This window comes from Columba livia, chromosome 16 (genome assembly GCF_036013475.1).
Source record: "Columba livia isolate bColLiv1 breed racing homer chromosome 16, bColLiv1.pat.W.v2, whole genome shotgun sequence".
Taxonomy (NCBI): domain Eukaryota; kingdom Metazoa; phylum Chordata; class Aves; order Columbiformes; family Columbidae; genus Columba; species Columba livia.
The window spans coordinates 2,646,262-2,668,406 of NC_088617.1; the positions used below are offsets into that span (position 1 = coordinate 2,646,262).

Consider the following 22,145-nt stretch of genomic DNA (forward strand, 5'->3'; position numbering starts at 1 on the left):
TACTTCCAAGCGTGAAATGACTTTCCTAATGGAGATACATCCTGGAAGGGTCTGTCCTGAGACCCCCAGATCAAGCAACATTTGTGTCTAAAAGCTCTATAAGAGTTATGGTGACACCAGCGAAATTAACAAACCCGGAGTCTCAATGAACGCTAACCTAAGGATCTAAATGTTACATCTTAAAATAAAAGTCTTGTAGGAGCAGAAATATCTCTGATATGATTTCATTTTTTGTTATTGCAAGTATTCAATTGCCCACTTGCGGGAATCGGCAGGTAAAATGAAGCACTTACAAAGTCCTCTTTATCGTTACTGTCACTTTTTTTTCTTTCCTTCTTTCAGATGATCACTCAAGAGTGAGATTGCAGCTGCTGGATGGGGACCCTCACTCCGACTACATAAACGCCAATTACATAGACGTAAGGCTCCGGGACATTCCTGCTATGACAACCACTCCTGCTGACAAATCTGCTTTTGAATTCAGTGCATCTTATATAGGGACAGACTGTTGATCCGATACGGGTGACAGTTGAGTGTTATACAAACAGTGTGTTGTGACAGGGAGAAGGTTCTCAGTCTCCAGTTTATTCTGTCTGACCAAACTGGACAGATGGAGATTTCCTATGTTTGACATAAGTGGAATGTGGGCTAAATGAGGAAATCAATATCAGCCCCTTGGAACAGCATTAGTAGATATTTGGGACTTACCGACTTCTTACCAAGTTGCAGTGCAGAAGGCATGTAAATAGACTGACAGATCTTTTTTTTTAGTGTTATAAAATAACCTTTGAAAAGCAGCTTCCCTCACACACACAGAATGATCAAGTGAACATGCATATCTTGTATGCATCTCCTGAATCTTAGGAACATGACAACATTCAGCAGAGTTTCTTTACGGGATGAAAAATACACCTGATAATGTTACAGAAGACTGATACGCAGCATTTTCATACAGAGGCAAACACACACCTTTCTTCTTTTTCAAACAAGGTGCAATTTTTGCCTATTAGTTTTCAGAGTTGCCCACAGGAGAGAGTGAAAACTGCCCCACTCCTGTTTTCTCTTTGGCATGATGAAATGTTGTTATTCAGCCTGAGTGAGATACCCCCACTAAAAATCTCCCAGAGCAACCTAGTTGCAGGTCTTCGCTCGTTCAATAACCAGTGTCAGTACACTGGTAAGTGTGCAGCAGCTGTTGGTACCTGGAAGGTATAAAAAAAGATGCTGTTGTGCTTTGTCTGAACTCTTATCTCACAGACTGTCACGTATTTTGTTTTTATTTTTATTCCAGGGATACCACCGGCCTCGCCATTACATTGCGACTCAAGGCAAGTTCATTCTTGTATGTCTAAATATTTGTAAAACCTCTGCTGTTTTAAAGAGTTTTTTATAGGGTGACACCTTCTGTTTTGAGGAATGTCTGAAAACTTGGTCTAGGAGCACAAAAAGGAAGGAATAGGATGTTCTTGAAGGCACTCAAATGCAAAACCTCAGCTACAGGAATAAAATGTGCTACAGACTTAGAGGTGGCAGTATGATCTATAATGTGTCCTTTGTGCATGAAGTATGAGATTAGAATTAAAAGGGGCTTTACAGAAGTTGGGTTTACCTTCTGGAGTGAAATTGCTTGGGGAGGGCAGTTTGAAAAAGCCTCTGATTGATGGACTTTTGGTAAGTGGGAATTAGTAGGAAATACAGTTGAACACCACCTTCTGTAAGTTAGTTGATGAGTTTCCAGTGCCTTTTTGGGGGAAAAAAAAGAAAAATCAAAAACAAAAGAATTCAATGCTTAGGGCTGTCCACATTAGATGACGAACCTCCCTACTCCTGTTCTTTACAACACGTGCTCTTTTCCTGCATCACTGGCCAAACTCTTATGCCGTGAACGCTTCCTCTACCATGATTCATCCTCAATGTTGTGCATTCCTTACCTGTAAACATGATCTTCATAGAAATGGCCCTCTTCTTAAATTCTGCTTTATTTTTTCCTCACTGGCTTGTTCCTATTGAAAGAGTAAAAACCCATATTAGAATGAAACTAATGTCTGGGGATGTACAGGCATAGGGAGTGCAGCAAGGTAGAGAATGTGGAGGATGGAGTGTGGCCAGAGTGAGTGAAAAAAGGAGTCCAAGGGGAGGATTTTGTTTACAGTGTAGAAGAGATGAATGAAACAAGGTCAGAGAAAGGCTCCAGTCTAATAAACCTCTTGTGAATACTGGCTGTTGAAACTTGATATTCTTCTCTCTGGGGAAATTCAGAAAAGTTCTAAATTCTGCATGTTTCCTTCCTCCTTCATAATTAATAAAGTGTGAAATAGAGGAATTTTAGTACTGCATCAGGTACAAAATTCAATACAGCCTTAATTACAGATTGACTATAGGGTGCATCCCTGTCCCATCACTTACACATGATTAACTACTGGAACTATCTCCACTATTTACAATACAGATATCACCTCTCCAGGGTGCTAGAACCCTAAATACTTGCTGCAAGGAAGGATAAGGTGTCTGATCTCTCAGAGAGCTCAAGCCTGTTCTGTGTTTGTAACCCTGAATCACAGAAGGATGCTCCAAAAAGGAGAGCGGGATCCTGTGGGAACAGAGCAATGACTGGGGAAGAGAGGAAAAGAGATGTTGGCATTTAACACACTCTCTTAAGATGTCCTGTTGTCTTTTCTCCTGCCCTAGGGCCAATGCAAGAGACAGTGAAGGATTTCTGGAGAATGATTTGGCAAGAGAACTCTGCAAGTGTTGTCATGGTCACCAACCTGGTGGAAGTGGGCAGGGTAAGGGGACCACTTTCCCAGTATAGAAACCCAAACCAGCACGGGGTGTAACACGGTGCTGCTGCTCAGGCAAGCTCAGCAAGTGAAATGCCTTTTGATTCCTGTAGTAAGGGAATGTATTAAGCTACTCCGGGTTTTTTCTCTAAATTGCTAGATTTTGTAATACTTAACTGCTTCCCTTTCAGACTAAAAAGGATCTTGTTTCTGGTGTAAGTCTCAGCTTTAGCAGAGTTACACAAATTTATGCCGGCTGAGAAGCTGTCTCCTCTTTCAGTACAGGAAGAAAAATGTACTTCTGTAATAGTTATTCTTTATCTGTATTATTTGAATACTTCTCTACCCACAAAAATCCGGAGGGGTGAGAACATGCCACTGGTGTTTAGACTATCAAAAGAGCTCTTTAAATGACAGTTCAAAGTGTAGGGTTTCCAGTCACTTCAGAAGATCACTATTCCATGGTGGTTCCAGACTGTGCACAGCTGGATCCGGGACCACCCAGCAGCGCTGGCCTCCTCAACACCCACCACTTCGGTCTCTTGCACTCAGATGAACCAGGGGTCCCTGTGTCAGCACAAGGCAATCACCTAAGCCCACGATGGGAGCAAACGTGAACAGCTCAAAAGGCAAAGGCTGGACTTTGGGGTGGCTTTACCAAGCATATTCTTCTCATTCCTAGTGGTCTTTGGTTTAGAGATATTCTCAGCTGGAAACCGGAGCTCTTTTTTTGTCCTGGTGTTTGTCACCTTTCTTTGCTCGGGTACTAAGAAAAAACTAAATCATATTTTGCTCGCAACCATTAGTAATTCAGCTGCTTTGTATTTAATTTCCTTTAGATCTCATGGTTGAATGCCAGCTGGTTCTGTTCATTTATTGTTATTTATTCTATTTTGCCTTCTGCTGACACTTTTGTTTGAAATAAAGGCCTCTGTGTTAAAGAAAAAAAAAGGCAACAAACCTACATTAATCATATTTAATATTTATGAAACCCCTTCTGATTATGACTCGAACTGGAACATGAAACCTGCTTCACAGTAGCTAATTGCTTCAGCTTTAAGGTGCTGTTCCACTCTTTCATGATAGAGCATTTAATAACTTGATAGTCTTTGTTAGCCTAAATATCCCTTCTAAAGCTTCACAGCTCTGGCTTTAATTTCTACTATTAGTTTTGCACATGGTTTCTAGAAGTGGATAGGCTTCGAATATTTTTATGTGAGATTTCTTTCTTTAGCTGAGGCCTGTCACAGCTGGTAAAATGTCAAATTTGTGCCCACATCTGACAAGGAAAGCTTTAGAGTCAAACAAATTGAATGTATCAGCAAGTGTCTCACAATCCCTACGAATTGAAATTCTTTGGCTAAACAGAGAGAGTTCAGAATTACAGTAGTGATAGCAAGGGCATAGATTTTTCTCAAAGGGGATGGTGATAGTGACTGCCAGGTGTTCTGTAAACCTGAGATATGGTCAGTGTATGGGTGGAAATTTAAGGGAGACAATCCTAAAGAAGTATGGGTAAATGCATCCTTTTTGTTTGTATTCAAAACAGAGGAAACAGAAAAAAAATCCTCCCTGAAGTTTCTATATATGGTAAAGGATTTTTTATCTAATTTATACAGCTAATTTTGACAAGGTCTTTGCATCAGAAGAAAGCCCAATTTGCATGGGCTTCAGCTCGAAAGTGGAGTAAAATGTAGGTCAGCTCTGACTCAGCTTGAGCTGGTTCCTCTCAATATTTTCTTTCTTTCCCCCACAGGTAAAGTGTGTTCGATACTGGCCAGATGACACAGAGGTCTATGGAGATATTAAAGTCACATTAATTGAAACAGAACCATTGGCGGAGTATGTCATACGCACATTTACTGTACAAAAGGTAAGGAAATCTTCAGTCAGCTAAAATTTTGATACGACGTTTAATTTGCATTCAGAAATGAGAACTCTGGGAAACGTGTAATGCTCTTGGAGATGGGAGCTGTTACTGTTTGGACAGGTTTCACTTCAGAAACCTAAATTTTTGATGAGATTCCAGTTTTGGACAGATGATTTTACACGAGCATCTTGATGTAGCCACAAAAGTAGAATCCACAGTGCATGAAGTTTAAATGCATCCAAAAGCCAGCAGATAGGTGAGGGTATGCCAGGAATAATAACTGTCATGTTTTACAGTGGCAAATTGCTGATGAAAAGAAGTATCAGTTAAACTAGGTGCCAGGTAGGGTCCCCTTTCAACAGAAATAAAATTGTAATAAAGGCAAGAATATAAACCTTATCCCAAAATTGTCAGGATTTGGAAGATATTTGTTACGTGTAATTAGAAATTGGAAGTCTAGGTATCAGAGTATTCCATGTCTGTCCAAATTACTCTCCAAACACTCAGTAAGTGGTTTTTAAAGCTTTCAAAAAATTCCTGCTAAAGTAACTTCAGGCATGCTGGGAATATTGTTCCAGTTTTCTAATACATCAGCTCCATATTTCATTAAATCACTGAAAAAACTTGGTAAAAATGCTAGTGCCAAAATCTGACAGGCTGAAGGATGTGCTGCTGGACTGCATGTAGATTTTCTCCAGGATGAAATGTCACAGCTAAGTGACACTTCTGTGTTATCCTTTGCAGGGCATATACAAGTAGTGTCAATTTTCATGTACCAATAACTTGGTCTCACCAGAAATGCTGGTTTCTGCCCTTTTCACCATCAGTTGTAATCTCAAACTGAGGTTTTTATGGCAGGAGGTGGCAGAAAATCTACCATTGCCTGGGGCATGCTCACTCTCTTGTTGTTCATTCCCCAGGCTGTTGCTTCAACACCTCAAAAAGGGTTTAAGAGTGACTTCTTGGTGGTTTAAGAATGACTTCTTGGTGGTTTAAGAGTGACTTCTTGGTGGTTTATGGCAATAACACCAAAGGAGGCTGGAGAAGTGCAGCCATGGTGTGAAGTCACCCTGTAAAGTTGAGCTGGGTTTGAACTCAAAGGACTATGGGTTTGCATTGGGAGCTGGTGATCACCTTCGTAGTCCTCAGCTGTGTGTTACCCACTTCATTTTTACGTGGAGTTCAGCTTGAAATCTTTCAGAGTGAAAAGCAGGATAGGACATCTTCTTTCCTATAACGAGAGCTAAATGCTTGTTCTGCATGAGGGAAGAGAGCAGGGATCAAAATGTGCCGATGGCCGTCTGATGGGAGAAAAATAGAGGCTGTGTTGTCTCCTCAGAAAGGCTACCATGAGATCCGAGAGATTCGGCAGTTCCACTTCACCAGCTGGCCCGACCATGGGGTTCCTTGCTACGCCACGGGCCTCCTGGGCTTCGTCCGGCAAGTGAAGTTCCTCAATCCCCCTGAAGCCGGACCCATCGTTGTGCACTGCAGGTAAATCAGCTCTTCGAGCCTTCCCTCCATCAGCTTTTTTCCTTTTCTTCTTCTTCTCTGGCAATAACCAACTACGATTTGTTTGTTTAAGAGTACAATTTGTGGGCCTCATGAGGAAACGAAGTGGAGTTGGGTTTTCTTTTCTGAAGTGGCTGTTCTACAGCTTAGCTGGCATGAATTGGAGATGATATAAGTAGGTCAGAAAGGGCCATTCGAATGTAGAAGACTCTCCGGTGGCCTATACTCTCTTAAATATTCATAGCAGAGTTGGGAAAATGGTAAATATCTGGGACAGCCATTCCAGTTGTTATCTACAACAAGCCCCATGTGGCAGAGGGAGCGTTGACTACAAAAAGACCAGGAATTTTAAAGAAACCTTGCTTTTCTGTACCCACATGAGGGCTCTTCTGCACGTTCTTCTTCCAACTGAGCTGGCAGCCCCCCTGTGCCAGGCACTGCATGAAACCGGGGCTCCTTATTTTAGCTCTCTTAATAGTTAACAGGTTTCTCTATCAATTTGTAGAGGGATTGTGGTGGATCGGATTAGTAGGTTATATAATTTGTGGTGAGGGTGGTACACTGTGAATCAGGAAGAGATGACAAACCTCAAAGAACTCACTGTGTTAGTGAGTGTTGGACATAGGTAAGTGTCCTTTCCTCTGGTTTACAGTGATGGTTGCTTTTGTAACCCACCGCAATTAGGTAAACTCTCATTATTATATTATTTCCAATGCAAAGAGACATTTCTACAAAAATATAGTTTGGGTTTGTAGCAGCTGCTTTTGCAGCTCATGCCACAGCCCAGTGCAAGTGTTCTGTATAGGAGAGGTGGCTGGAGAACAAGGCTGAAAAACAGAGCTGGCTCCCCAACATCTAATCCCTGATCAACCTACAGGCAATTACCTCTAAGTGCTATGCTCTGTGATCAGGAAGAGAGAGAGAATACATCCCACTACCACTTTTAAAAGAAAAATCAATTAAATCTTACCTTTTTTAAAACAGTTTTAGGTGGTTTTTTTGCTGTTTTTTTGTTTTTCTTGTTGTTGTTTCAGCAAGCAATGAACCAGTTGTATAATAAAATACAGCTAAGCCCAAGGACCTGGCAGAAGAGAATTAGTTCAGAACTCAGTGCTTGGATTTGGTACCTTGGTGCCACCACATGGGTCTGGCTCTGGGAGGAGTCTGAACCTGATTCATTGTCACCAAGAAAGCAAGGAGAAGTTTTTCATCCTTCACATTTTAATGAATAAATGCCATTTCCTCTCTGTTATTTATCTGCTTTTGAATTTTAATGACTTGCTTTAAGTGGTAATTACCAAATTCTCCCTACCGATGCCTGGCTGGATAATATCACAGTTCGATATTTATGAAGTGCCAGGATCCTCTAAATATAGAAATGTTATAACTATTTGTTAAAATTCTGAAAAGCTGAGAGATAAAAGGAGAGGAAATGCCACTTATTCATTAAAATTCTGCAAATGAAAAATATCTTCTCTCTATTCAGCACTTGATTAATCTGGTCCATTAATTTATGGTCATTCATATCTCCTCGCTTTCGGCTCTGCCGGAGTTTTCGTGCAACTCGAGTTTCCCTGATTTGAGCTGAGTTTTCCTTCTTCCTTCGGAATAATGTGAGAAGACATTCTCCTCCCTCTATCCTTCACACCTTAACAGCTTGGATGATTTCCCAGAAGGGAAGGAGGGCTCAGTGACAACACAGTTTTGCAGGAGATGGCCCAATTCTCGCAAGCAGCGGGGGGCTCTAAACTGAAGGTTTTGAGTAGCCTCAAGCTCCTTTCTCTATTATTTTACAACCCACAACTTGAAATCACTTTCCTCAGGACACATACTCCTCTGGATTAAAAGGGGAAAAGAAATGGTTGAGGTGGAAGATGGAGCCTCTTTCATCATTAAATGTGCACATGCTTTTTAAAGAGTCCCACAGAAAAAAATCTCTGGAGTTGTGTCTGCAACCTGGAGGCTGCTCTCCCACATCTTCTGGGATGAAAGGTGTGCGGGTGCATCGACCTGTAAAACCGTGATGATTATTTTCATAACTCTTTGTTGATGTTCAAGAACACGCAGCTTTTTTTCCCCCTTGCTACCTGCGTCCGTTTCCCTTTCAAGAAATATTATTTCACCTCGTTCTCTTAAATCCCAAGCTAATTCAGCTACACACAAAAATCAGCCCAGCAGGGAGAGGGGAGCAGCCTCTGAGACAAGACAGCTGTGTCTGTGATGCAGTCATTTTCTCCTCCATAGAGCTCTGCATCTCCACTCTCCCTTGATCATGCAGACCCTCATGGATTTTTTTTCCTTCTAGTGCTGGGGCCGGGAGAACAGGGTGTTTTATTGCCATCGACATCATGCTTGACATGGCAGAGAACGAAGGTGTGGTGGATATATTTAACTGTGTGCGAGAGCTGCGATCCCAGAGGGTCAATTTGGTGCAGACAGAGGTAGGTGCCAGCAGGTCTCCTCTTATGATGCGCCGCGCTCCTGTCAGCTCCTCCGCTCAACACAAGCCCTGTAATTCATTAAGTCAACACTTGCTTCCTCTGTGATCTGATTATACAGAACTTTCCGTGGCTAAACACGACCAGATGTGCACCGAATCACATTCACTGGCAGCTACTCACGGTGTCCAAGACAGGAGGGCAAACCTTGAAGTTTAGGTCTTAGCATTGCTGATTAATTTTATTCTCACAGTAGGGAAAAAAAGAAAAAAAGAAGAAAACAGCTCCTGAATCTTCTCATGATTCATTCATAAGTATACTGCAGACTTGAATAGTATGTAGTTTATATCACCTGCAAGCTAAACGAAACATCCCTGATGGAGGCTTTGGGTGCTGATTAAGCAAGCTGCTCCATCCCGTTGCATCTAGAGGCTGCACAAACCTCCGTGTTCTTCTGTGGCACGAGCTCTATGTATGTGCTTCAGTGCTTTCCCAGGACAGGACAATAGCTTGGAACAGAGACAGACTTTTAACGTTTTGGGGCTTCTCATATTTAGTTCAGGGAAAGAACTTAACCCAGAATCCTGAGAGTCCAGGGGTTTTGAAGAGACAGATGGAGCAGAACTGTTAGTAAAGTTGTTTCTGTGGCTGGTGTTATCATGAGTGCAAAGCACAATCCATTCTGACCATTGCCTTGTGATTTGGAACAGGAAAGTTCTACACTGTGATTTCCCTCCCAGCCCACCCCCATTTTGTCCCTGCATGCCTGAGAGTGGTGGCTTCTCATTTGACTTGTAAATTGGGAAGGAAAACACGAGACCTCACATTCAATGATGGATGAAATATGTTCACAAAGCTGTCACATAGCACACTGTGTAATTTGTCTCCACATGAAACAGAGCCAAATATGCATATCAGGCATGATTTAAAAAAAAAAAAAAAAAGCATATGATATTTCATGGTCTGTATCGAAAATATGATTTTAATATCTTATCCCTCCCTTGTGCAGGAGCAGTATGTATTTGTCCATGATGCCATTTTGGAGGCCTGTCTCTGTGGCAACACAGCCATTCCAGTTTGTGAATTCAGATCCATCTATTACAACATCAGCAGACTAGATCCACAGACCAACTCCAGCCAGATAAAAGATGAGTTTCAGGTAATTTTGCATGTCTTAGTCATTGCAGTTGGTGTATTGAAGGTGCTTAATCAATCACTGTGTGTTATTTCACAATTCCCAGCAGAGCAGAGAAGGGGGACACTTAGCCAAGGTCTGAATTCAGTTGGTTTTTGCTGTTCTATTACTGTATTAGGCAGAGATATGTTTCTGAGCGTGGACTTTTCAGCCTTCAGCAAGGAAAAAAATTCCCCATCACTTCAGCAGAGCAAGGGTACTAATTTTCACACATATTATTGTACTTCTCATTGTAACAAATAAGCTGTTGTTCATTTTCTTCTGTAATTTGTTCAGAAACGTTTATGCCGCAAGGTCCCTTATTATCTGTTCTTGTGGCTCGTATGCTGCTTCTGAGTCTTGACAATCAGCTTGTCGACGTCCTTCTGCACAAAGGAGAAAGTGAGCTCAGCGAGCATCATTTTCCTTATTACTAATTTTCATTTAACTGAATCTCAGTTCACTGTAGATGTTTTGCCAAGTACCCGGTGACGAGAACTGGAATGACATATGGTAAAACTCACAAATGCTGTTGTAATGTGATTTGCCTGGGGCAAGCCACAAAATGGGGCTCCTTCTACCTTTTTGCTGTCGCCGTTGCTTATCCCACCCCAATTAATGGGCTTGGGACAAAGGAGCAGTTTTAATTTGCGTGCAGTAACGAACACACCCTGCAGAACACTGAACTAAGTTTTCTAGTCTTATTCCCCATGTATCTTTAGGATTTTCAGCCAACACTGATGTATGGAAAAAACAATACTGTGGGAAATGTGGAGCTAGGTGAATTTGACAGAAAAGAGAGACTTCTGCTCGGTTTTAAGAGGCAATTCTTAGCACTAACAAGGTGGAGATTACTTTAATTGTAGAAAATGCCCAGCCCCTTTCCCAGCCAAGTATCTTTTCCAGCAAGACAGCGTCTTTTGGGAGCCCCAGTCTTAGCCAGATGCCTCTTTTCCTCCCTCTGTACGCAAAGGGAGAATGTGTGGTTTTTATCTGAAACCTTGCAGGGAATCGTCAGGGTTGGTACAGTGAGATAAAGAATGTGGCTCCCAACCGATGACAGTTCAATTAAAAAAAAGATGTGGTTTTATCAAGTGGTATCAGATTTGTGAAAGTGTTTCTGGTTCTGGATGCTTGGTGTGAAGGAGCCAAAGTCTAACTTCATCAAATGCTGTTCTACTATTAAAATAAAAAGTTGCTGCTTGCTGGACTTATTTTGTCACGACATGAGGCAAGATTTGTCGCCTGTGTGCTTGTTCTTTTGAGCTGGCAGGGGCCGGCTCTTTTGAGCTCCATCGTACTTTGCATAAGAGATTCACTCTCTGTCTAGTTGTAGAATTTATTTTTACGGGATTTTGGCTCAGAGAATTCTGTATCCTTAATAGTCTGGATTTAATGCAAGAAATTGTATCTTTTGCTGCCATCTTTATGAACCAGTAACTCTAGATCTGTTGGTGCAGTTCATATTGTTTGGGTCTCACTGGTCCTTAGGTAGGGATGGATGGATTTCTCATGCACTACGCATTATCTGAACATGCAATAGCTTGTTCTGGAGAGTTTTTCTAATCTGAATAAGTAAAAAAACCACACAAACAACAACAAAACAAAAAACAAGGGAGAGAGGGGAAGAGTGTAAAACAAACAAGAGTAAATAACTAACAAATCACCTGCCTAATTATCTGCACTCTCAGAGATACGAGATTTCATGTTGCTTCCTCAGCCAGTTTACCTGCTTTCCATCTCTAGACAAAGAGACTTTGATGTGGAACCTACACAATTTAGAGCAACTAGATTATTTCACATTTTATACTTGGACACACTCCTTTATCTTGGATTGTTTCACCTTTTTTTTTCTCCATTTATAACCCCTCTGTGGCAGAAGTCAAACCCTTTGTAAGAATTTTTGGCCACTGAATGTTTTCTGTTCCTCTGATGGCTGCAAAGGAATTCACTATATGACTGCATGACATGAGTAAAAGTAGAACAACATCAGTTAGCCACTGATCTACCATGACTTAAGTGACAGTGCTAAGATGTGTTCACTTTGATTTGCTGTTTTTGATCCCTGCTGACCAACCTGGGCTGGTTTGTCAGGAGGCCTCTGCAATGGATAACACAAAATTAGATCTAAAGAAACATAGTCTGTCAAGCTATGGGAAAGACAGATAATGGTAAAAGACTGACAGCAACACCCCAGGGATAAGGTATGGCTGTGTAAGAGGAGCATCCTATGTGTCACTCCAAAAGGAAAGTAGAAATCTAAATAATAAATGAAACAAATAGACTTCATTGTTTAAAACAAACAAACAAACAAATTCTCTGAGGTTTTTATATGCATTGTTAAGGTAGATCAATAGTTTGACTGAAGAATTACAAGAGGATTTGAACCCTGCCTGACCAACAGGGTGAGCCAGGTCAATACTCAATGTACTTCTGCACAGGATCCATTTGAAAAGGGAGAAGGATGTGTGCTTGCTCCCTAGGGAGGGGAGAAACATGAGGAGGCTTCACTCCATGACCAGGTCAAAGCCGCAACTTGTACTTGTGACATATATTTCCAAGCTCTAGGAAAGAACAGAAATGTTATCTAACTGCTGTGGGGGTTTAGAGCTGGAAATTATTGCTAAGTGTGTAGTGCCCTCAGTTTATGCTACAGTTTTCATAAGAGCGCCTCAGGATGATGTGCAAAATGCAATGTAATATAACAGCAACAAGTTCCTCAGCGCTCCTTCTTTTTCATTCTCTGGGATATCAAAGATCTGCTAGTCTAAATATCTTTAAAATAAACTTATTGTGCGGATGGCATCCTTTTTAGAAGTAACTTCAAAGACATTCAACCTGCTTCTGTCTTTCTTTGCCTTCTTCTCTCCCTCCTTCACAGACTCTCAATATCGTGACGCCGCGTGTTCGGCCGGAAGATTGCAGCATCGGCCTTTTGCCCAGGAACCATGACAAGAACCGCTGCATGGATGTGCTGCCCTTGGACCGGTGCCTGCCTTTCCTCATCTCTGTGGATGGTGAATCAAGTAACTACATCAATGCTGCACTCATGGATGTAAGCAATACTGCTTTGTCCCCATTCACAGAATCACAGAGTGGTTGAGGTTGGAAGGGACCTCTGGAGATTATCTAGTCCAGCCCACCTGCTAAAGCAGGTACCTCCAGAGTAGATTGGACAGGAATGTGTCCAGGCGGGTTTGAGCATCTCCAGGGAAGAAGACTCCACAACCTCCCTGGGCAGCCTGGTCCAGGCTCTGGCACCTCAAAGTACAAAAAGGTTCTCCTCGTGTTCAGATGGAGCCTCCTGTGTTTCAGTCTGTGCCCATTGCACCTCACTCTGTCACTGAACAGAGTCTGGTCCATCCTTTTGACACCCACCCTGAGATATTGATAAACATTGATGAGATCCCCTCTCAATTTCTCTTCTCCAGCTGAACAGCCCCATCTCTCTGTCTCTCCACATCAGAAAGATGCTCCAGACCCCTCATCATTTTCATAGACCACCGCTGGACTCCCTCCAGTAATTCGTTGTCCTTCTTAAACTGTGGAGCCCAACTCATTCTAGCCTGCATCAAGTTTATTAATTCTCAGGATACTTTTCTGGGAGAAAAGCACCCAAAGCAAAAAACCTTTTTTTTACCTGCAGTTTGTAGCACTGACATCTCCAAACTAGGCAAAGGGAGAGAGAAATGTGTCACCTAGACTATGATTATCACACTACTGTTGTAGTTCTACCTTGGAAAATTTTTGACAAAGAAGTTCGCGAGCGTGCAGTCAGAGGTTGTATCGTAGAAAAGCAGATGGACAAAGAAGTGGTGGGACAACTCTTCCCATATGTTGGTTATCATATAACTTGGAAGAGGAATGTTTGCCAGGAGCTGCCAGGTCATCTCTTTGAAAAGAACAGTTTGCAGTGTGGAGCGAGAGATTTATCTGAGCTTATACATTTAAGAATATGGGCAAAATACTTCAAGGCTGAAGGACGTGAGTTAAGCTGACGTGAATCTGGCTGAGGGCAATTTCCCTTGCTTTGTTTATCGGCTAGAACCCCAGAGCACGGGTCATTTGGATAGGGTGAATTATGTTGATGTTTTCTTTTTGCTGTGGTGCTTAACTGCCTTTGGACAGAAATGTCTTTAAAGCCACTAATTACTGCAGTTGGATTTGTGTAAATATGATAGCGGGTGAAATGTCGTCATTTTTTTCCCTATCAGTGTTGGGGTTGATCTTTTTTAATTTTGTCTGTTCTTTCAGTCTTTGGGGAACAGTGATACTACTGCATTTGAGAGGTTAAGCCATATGGTCGTGGAATTAATTTTAGATTCTTTTCAGAAAGATTGTGATGTTGTCATTGCCAATATGCCTAAGGACTGTGGTTTTTTTTAATCTTTAAAGTGTGTTTTGTGCTTTGATAAATCTGCAGAAGCACAGTCTATTTTACTCTGGTTTCTTAGAGACTTGGGAATGTGTTTGCACATTTCAACCCTCATTATCTGAAATTACTTTTCTAATACTTGTATCCCTCCCCACAAAATTCCTGGTAATTGAAATTTCTGTACAGAGGAATTTTTCACCCATATCTTCTGTCCCTTTCCAGTAAACAGACCTTAGGACCTTTCCTATGAGCATCATTCAAAAGCCATGTTTGCATCTGAAAAATGGTTTGTTAAGAAGAAAGGAGAAATACTGTCCCTCACCCTCCCCTAAAGCAACTGAACATATTCCTTAAGCAGAGGGACTTGAGCCACATGTCTGAGTCAAGCTATACAGAAGCGATGATTGGTTTAGATTTAATGTATGGGGCTCAGAGAAAGACCTGAGTCCATGTTGTGTCCCTGTCATCGTCATTCCCCCAGGACCCTACACATGTTCTCTTACACGAGTAATTAACATCTCTGGGTCACCTTCCCTTTGAAATAGAACAGTGAGACTGGTTCCTCACCTGTAGTAAAGAAAACAGGTGGGGTGTGTTTCTCTTAATGGAAAACCCACCTTACCTTCAGCCAACAATTTAGCCAATTATGCAATTGGTGCAAAATGAAAAAACATAGCAGCAACAGTATGATGTTCTTAACTCTAATTAAGAGATGACGTTCACTATTTTATTTACCACTCTGGTGCCAACATTGTTCTGGTACAACACAGCTTTTCACCCATACTGGTGCTCCTGGGTTTGAAATACAGAGTAGGGAGAAAGAGAAAAATATATTCCACGCTGTTCATTTCCCAAGAAGTCCTTTCATTTTCCTTCCCTCTCCTTCATGTCCCGTCACCCTCCTCGCGTATGCACGCTCAGAATCCACCCCGTGAGCTGGGGCAGAGTGTGCACAGCATCATGTCCCCAGCATGGGCTGCTCGGCTCTTCCACCCACAGCTCACTCACAGCGAGGAGAAAATGCAAACCCCTGCAATGGCCATCTGAATACTTTGGGGCTTCATTTATTTCTTTACATACAAAATCTGTTTGGTTTTTGTTCGTTTTGGTTTGATTTTTTTGCTTATTTATTTATTTTTAAACTCATAAATATTGTGCCTTTTGATTCAAGTCTGCTTCCCAGATGTACAGCAGAAAGGGCTGTGCAGCTTGTAGGCTCATCTAAGCATTGCCTGCTGCAGCTGGAAACTGATCAAATGTTGAGCTTTGTCCCCTTTCATCTCGCAAACATTCATTAACACAGCCCCGCAGAGGTCAGGAGCACAGTTCCTCCCCTTCGTGCTTATGGAGATTGAGGTCAGAGGGATTTTTTTGAGACGAAAGAATAGCATCAGAAATTAAATACCAATGTCACAGGCTCTGGATATTGCCCCACAAGCTCTTAAAGGATGGCTGGGACCCAAATGTGCCACCTCTGCAGCGCCACCTCACCAGGGAGCAATAGCGCGGGGGGGCTAATCCCTTCTGTGGTTCCTACCATTCATTGCAGCAAAAAGGGCAGCATTTGCTTCCAGCTGTTTTCTTTCCAATTATTAATATTACTGATAGTAACAGTAGTAGTAATAGCAGAATTAGTATTATTTGCAGAGTCTCAAAATATAAATAATTGATTTCAGTAATCTCTGCTCTTGTGACACTTCTTTAATGAAATGTCTTCATTGGGAGCAAAAGAATCCCATTATGAGACATTCATTCATTGCAGAATGATAACAAGGAGAAGGATATGTGATTTGTATAATCTGGTTAAATGGCTGAGATTGCCTGGCCATAGCCTCCTGGGTATAATATTCGTCTGAATAAAAGTTGATTGAATTTTTTTCTTTTTTTTTTTTTTTTTTTAACTAATCTTATTCTTTTGTTAGAGCCACAAGCAACCTGCTGCCTTTATTGTAACCCAACACCCTTTGCCCAACACCATAGCAGACTTTTGGAGGCTGGTATTTGATTATAACTGCTCCTCTGTGGTGATGCTGAATGAGATGGATGCAGCACAGGTGAGTGATTTTTCATCGTTTCTGTCATGTAACTTTCTTACCAATTCAGATGGCTTTAAGAATGTTTCTGCTGCCCTTTTCCTGTGCCCTCCCTCCCAAACCCAATAGATAAGTGAAAACAAACTGAAAAGTAGTAGGGAATATTTTGGGGTACAATGAAAAATAAGTCCACGTGCTTGAGTTCTTCTAAGGTAGGTAATTCTTACTCCAGCCGACAGGGATGTCTAAAGATGATGTGTTTGTGGGCCTAAATCTTCCTCCCAAACCCACTTTCTTCTCCAGTGCAATTCCGTGGTACTGAGATGTGTGATTTGCACGGTTCTGGGGGACCACATTGTGCTGTGTATTTTCTTTTTCTTTCTAATGTCATGTGCAGGTTGGATTCTTGGATACTAAGCACACCATTATTTTCAGGAGTTGAGCTTGCCGGAGGAGGAGCCGCTGCAGTTCCTCCCGTACGAGCATTTGCAGCCACCTTGCTGATGAGTGGCAGAAGATAACAGCTTTCAAAAAGGCATAATCATGCAATTTGTGTGAATAGTACATTTGGCATGGCTAATTCACCCATTACAGCACTTGTGAAACAAGAGGGAGAACCCTCAAGTACCGAGTTGGTACTTCATGGATTAATTTGCCATTTGTCTCTTCTGTCTTCAAAATCTCACCGCACTTGAAGGTAGTGAGATTATTGGTCTCTGGTTTTGAAGGTAATGGAGAAGGCGATCACCCCCTTGGGTGAGGGGGTCTCCCTTGGGGGTGAACGTGATGGGATTTAATTTCCAGATGCAGTAAGAGCTTTACTCAGAGGTGGCATCTCTTGGTGACCCACAGAGTCACACCATGGTGTGAGGAAATGGAGGTTCTGTGCATTTGCCACCTCCTGTTCGATTCACTCTGCCTGATTCTGCATCTTCGCATGGAATCCAAAGGCAAATTTCCCATTTTCCTTTTTTTCTGACGCTTAAGAGAATACCACAGCTTTTTCTGGAAATGACATACTTTCTTACGCTTCGTTCTTAGAAAACACAAGCCTGTGAGCCTCAGCCAGTGTTATTCTTGTGTATCTTTCTGCACAAGACTTTACCTGCTTTGTGGTTTTTTGTTTTTCCCTAGCAAAATTCTGCTTTTATGAGGCAGTCTGTATGCACAAAGAAAGATCTGGCAATACCTGAAGTCACTTTGTCAGTTTTTCCAGCTCAACCAATGCCAAAACCACCCAGGCAGCACTGGGAGTTAAGGATGATTCTGAAGTTTGTATCTTTCAAGGCAAGGTATGACAGTTCGATCTCAGCTGTGACAGAGAGGTTTCGGAAGAGGGAGCTTAATGATGTTGTGCTTGCACTGCCATTGTGTGACAATGCTGTAATTATCTGGCTGTTCATCCTTGCCTAATCCAAACGCTGTACCCAAAGCACTATGAAACTGTTAGTGTGCAGTTCCCTGCATATTGTGTGCGTGTGAGCAAGTGGGGTTGCCCATCTCCATGAGCAGAACACATATATAAAAATTGCTTTATAGAAGAGCTGTGCCTGAACTGCAGAAAGCAGATTTTTACATTAAGGAAAGGTTTAATCTTCTTTCTCTTTCCACTGCACCTTGAGGTTGTTTCCGAAAGCACCTGCTCGGCTCACATCTCCTCATCTGTCGGGCAGATGCTTTGAGAGGAGATCTATGGGCTGCTTGAAAGTCTGAATGAAGAGTAAAGACCAGCTTCAGAGCAGGATGTGCTTAAGTGGTCTTGCCTGGCTTGCCTAATCTTGAAAAACTAACAAGGGCAAAGATGCATATGATTGCATGAATATCCCACTCCATTTCAATCCCGTATGATCAAAGGAATAACAGGAATACAGAATTAATGCAGCGGAATGCACACACTTGATGTTATTACTAGCAATGATTGAACTTGAAAAGCTTGAGATCAAGTTCAAATGAGCATCTGGGGGTTTCAAAACTTCTGAAAAAATTACACTTGAAAATAGGAAGAAAGAAAAAAAAACAGAAAGGAATACAGTCTCAGCAGAAACTGCTAATGAGATCTCATGCAAAATATTTTCTCGCCATGATCTATTTCCAGATGGATTTGAAATAACTTCGATTGTAATCTGTGTGGATAGGATTTTCTTTCTGTACTTTCAATTCAGTAATATCAGCATAAGAAAAAACACTTCCAACCTGTCTCACAAACTCCAGAGATGCAGTTGTAGTTCATCCTGGAACCGGAGTTGCTCTTGTTGCTCTCGGAGCAAACTCATTCTCCCTCCCCTGCTCACTGGTAGTCAGAAAGCTACAAAGTTTGTCTTACAGAACAAAGAAGTTCCACTTCGCTTGAATTAAGATTGATTTTCTTGCTGCATGTCCTGTTCCCTCATTAACACCAAACCTCTGTGGTTCCTATTAATTTTACCTGCAGACGCTAGTCTTTTAGTGTTCATTTTAAATCTATACCACTACAGAAGCTTCATTTGTCAGCCACCTTTTCTGCACCTTTAGACCCCAGAATTCAATCAGTTATAAATTGTGTTCATTAAAAAAAAAAAGAGCTTCTGAAATATATATATTTTTTTTTCCTCCCATTCATCACGTTAATGATATAAAAAAAAACTTCTACTGAGCTAGAAGGAGGTCTTCTTTGAGCAAATACACATAATACGAGATTGGTTATGGATTTTGAGCTGGTTATAAATTCAAAAGGAAAGAAGACCGAACATGCTTTTCCATGTTAACACTGAAGGTGGTTTCTGTTTCCTCGGTGTTTTCTGCAGCTCTGCATGCAGTACTGGCCAGAGAAGACGTCCTGTTGTTACGGCCCAATTCAAGTAGAGTTTGTTTCAGCAGACATCGATGAGGATATCATCAACCGGATATTCCGGATCTGCAACATGGCCAGGGTAAGATCAGGGAAATACCAGGTTCCCTGTTTGTTCTCTGTCAAAAGGATTGTATGTGATGAATCACTTATATCTAAGTGGTGCAGCCTAAATTTGCCCTGTGATGAAACACTTTGTAAGTATGACCCAAAACCATGCTAAATCAGAAAGAACCTGCATTAGTTATGGTCAAATCACTAGTTAACGTTCAATGGAAAAGGCCACACCAATTGATAACCTGGGGGAGAGGTTATGCTTATGTTTTTACAGATCAAGAGCTGCAATGGTTGCCAGCACGAAACGTGAAACCTGTGTTATCTTCCTGACAATGATTGTTGCAGCTGCTGTGTTTTGGATGCCTGCACAGACAAAGACTAACATGTGGATTACTTTAGCCAACATGACTGACTATCTGTATGCCTAACTACGATGTCTCTGGAAAAAACGTTCCACACATGCTTGGTGGACTCATGTCCGTGCTCCTTGAGCCAATCCCCGACAGTTCTCAAAGATACATTTTGGTATAAGAAAGAGGCAAAACCAAGACTTCTGAATTAGAGATGCTGAATCTCTCACCTGGGAACAAAATTCCCTTGCAGAATTTAGTAGCTACTTCCTTTAATTAACATTTAATCGTGTCAGTCTGTATTGGTAAAAGACTCTTGGCTGGAAGTAGGTGATATGAGCTGAAAATCTGTATTTAAATGGAATACGTTTTTCTATGTATATTTGAGAACAACTTAGTAGCCAATACAAAACTATCAGTATTGTAGGAACTAAACGGGGATGGTGTCAGCAGCTCTCTGTCACCTACTGTGCGGTGTCTCTGAGACAGATGCTACATCTACTGGCTAGACTGGGATTCCCAATTGCCACTGCTTTTCCTATAAATAAGCAACTGCCAATTGTGTAAGCAACTGTGTATGTATTCCTTGGCCTCAGGACAGCTGAAAGAATAGAAAAAAAGTTGGTCTGCAGACTGGACCCTGGCAATGCAACTTCAGGGCTGAGAGAAGAGGTTTCAGTAGAGAATTGTTCTCTCATTAGCTGTTTCCAAGATTGATTATATCTCCTTTTTTTTCCTTTTCATTTTTTTCTAATCAGAAATGGAAACAGCCTCCACAAATTACATTTCTATGCTGTTTAACACATCAGTCTCTGATTTTGTGGTCAGAGCTTGCGCAGTAATTCAGCTGTGGCATTGCAGAGTGAACTTTGTGGTCCAGCTACACAAATTAATAAATCAGATACTCACCTTATCTGCCTCTGAACCAGGAACAGCCTTGAAGTTGTACAACTGGTATCACTAAGACTCTGTGACTCTCAGGATGAAGCTGGTTCATAAATGCGTATCTGGCAGGGTGGGTTCTGTGAACTCGCAGCTCTCTGCGCCCACCTGTGTTCAACACCAGAGGCTGCTGCTAGAATCATTATGAGGAAGCTTTCCTGCCACAGCCCCCGGAGATTTTTGTTTGAGATTCTTCTTTGCCTTTAGTTCTTAAGGCACAGCCAATCTCTAGTGCAGACAACCAGGAAAGACACGTTTGATCTATTCATACAGTTTGATGAGGCTTTACTGGAAACCAAACAATGGATTCTATGGACCTAGTTCCTGCCTGGCTCTGTAATATCTGAAGTCATAATTTTTATCCAGATTACCCAAAAATTCCTTGTTTCCCCACTGTATTGAGTGTCCAGAGTAGAAGATGTGAGCATCGATATCAGATGCAAAGAGAGGATGCTGTGTAACCAGTACCCTCTACTTTGCCCTATCTCTCTGCTTCCTGCTCCGTTCCACTTAGCACCCTGAGAACACTCTCTGTTTTAGCCTCAGGATGGGTACCGCATAGTTCAGCACCTGCAGTACATTGGCTGGCCAGCGTACAGGGACACCCCTCCTTCCAAACGCTCCCTCCTCAAGGTGGTCAGAAGGTTGGAGAAGTGGCAGGAGCAGTACGATGGGAGAGACGGACGGACTGTTGTCCACTGCCTGTAAGTAGGACTGGAAAATGCCTGTAATCTCACCAAATGCTGTCTGAAGAGCAACTGATTATCGATCTGGAAATCTGGTAGTTTGCCAGGCTTCAGCTGGGGAAAATGAAGCCAAATTACATTTGTGATATACTTCAAACTGAATATTGTGCTACATTATGGAATGCTGGCCCAGAGATTTTACTGGTTGTGGTGAGGAGTAGCTGGAAAAGCTCTGCTGCTTTCTGTGGTGTGGGCAGGTCTCATGACTGGAGCTCAGACACAACCGAATCAGCTCTGCCATGTGTCCAGCCCTGACCCAGAGCTGCTGCGAACCCCTGTCCACCACTGCTGGGGATCGGCTTAGCCTTTCCATCCCCACCTCCTGCCCTGCAGATCTCCACTTTCACAAACCCTTGGACGTCCTTAAGTAGTCTGTACGTTACAGTAAAAATTTCTTCCCAGAAAAAGTTGTCAAGGATTGGAACAGGCTGCCCAGGGCAGTGGTGGAGTCACCATCCCTGGAGGGGTTTAAAAGATGCAGAGATGAGGCTCTTAGGGACGTGGTTTAGTGCCAGTGTTGGGTTAACAGTTGGACTTGATGACCTTGAAGGTCTTTACCAACCAAAATGATTCTATGACCTTCCTTAGTATATGAGGTTGATGAGGTGCTGTGTAAGCAGTGCTGTGCGTTCCCTCAGCCTTACCTGCCTCCATCTCTTGCCTCTTTCCTTCCACACCCAGGAACGGTGGGGGACGCAGCGGCACCTTCTGTGCCATCTGCAGCGTGTGTGAAATGATTCAACAGCAAAATATCATTGATGTGTTCCACATCGTGAAAACGTTACGGAATAACAAATCCAACATGGTGGAGTCACTGGTAAGTATTTTTTCCTGCGCTGCACCCACCCAGCTTTTACAGAGAGACACTTTAGGATAGGGTAAAAAGATTTCATGGCTTAGCCTGGTATGAATCAAAATGAATCATAACATGAAGCTATCATTATTAAAATCAGTCTCATTTTAGTATATGTAATGAATCCTCTGGTCCCAGTGCTTCTCTCCTCGAGCAGAGGGGAAAGAGCTGCCCTGGCAGCGTGATGA

General features: G+C 42.1%; 1 protein-coding gene across 10 annotated transcripts in view; it reads left to right on the forward strand.

The window, feature by feature from the left end:
• PTPRT (protein tyrosine phosphatase receptor type T) overlaps positions 1-22,145 on the forward strand; it is a 386,111-nt gene that overhangs the window by 355,581 nt on the left and 8,385 nt on the right. For all 10 annotated transcript variants that reach the window (XM_065031857.1, XM_065031858.1, XM_065031862.1 and 7 more), the window contains 12 exons: positions 343-419; positions 1,292-1,328; positions 2,689-2,786; positions 4,537-4,653; positions 5,990-6,144; positions 8,468-8,603; positions 9,610-9,759; positions 12,656-12,829; positions 16,072-16,203; positions 18,966-19,091; positions 20,899-21,062; positions 21,786-21,921. In XM_065031857.1, coding sequence (XP_064887929.1) covers positions 343-419; positions 1,292-1,328; positions 2,689-2,786; positions 4,537-4,653; positions 5,990-6,144; positions 8,468-8,603; positions 9,610-9,759; positions 12,656-12,829; positions 16,072-16,203; positions 18,966-19,091; positions 20,899-21,062; positions 21,786-21,921 — 1,502 coding nt within the window. The remainder of the gene's footprint in view (positions 1-342; positions 420-1,291; positions 1,329-2,688; positions 2,787-4,536; positions 4,654-5,989; positions 6,145-8,467; positions 8,604-9,609; positions 9,760-12,655; positions 12,830-16,071; positions 16,204-18,965; positions 19,092-20,898; positions 21,063-21,785; positions 21,922-22,145) is intronic.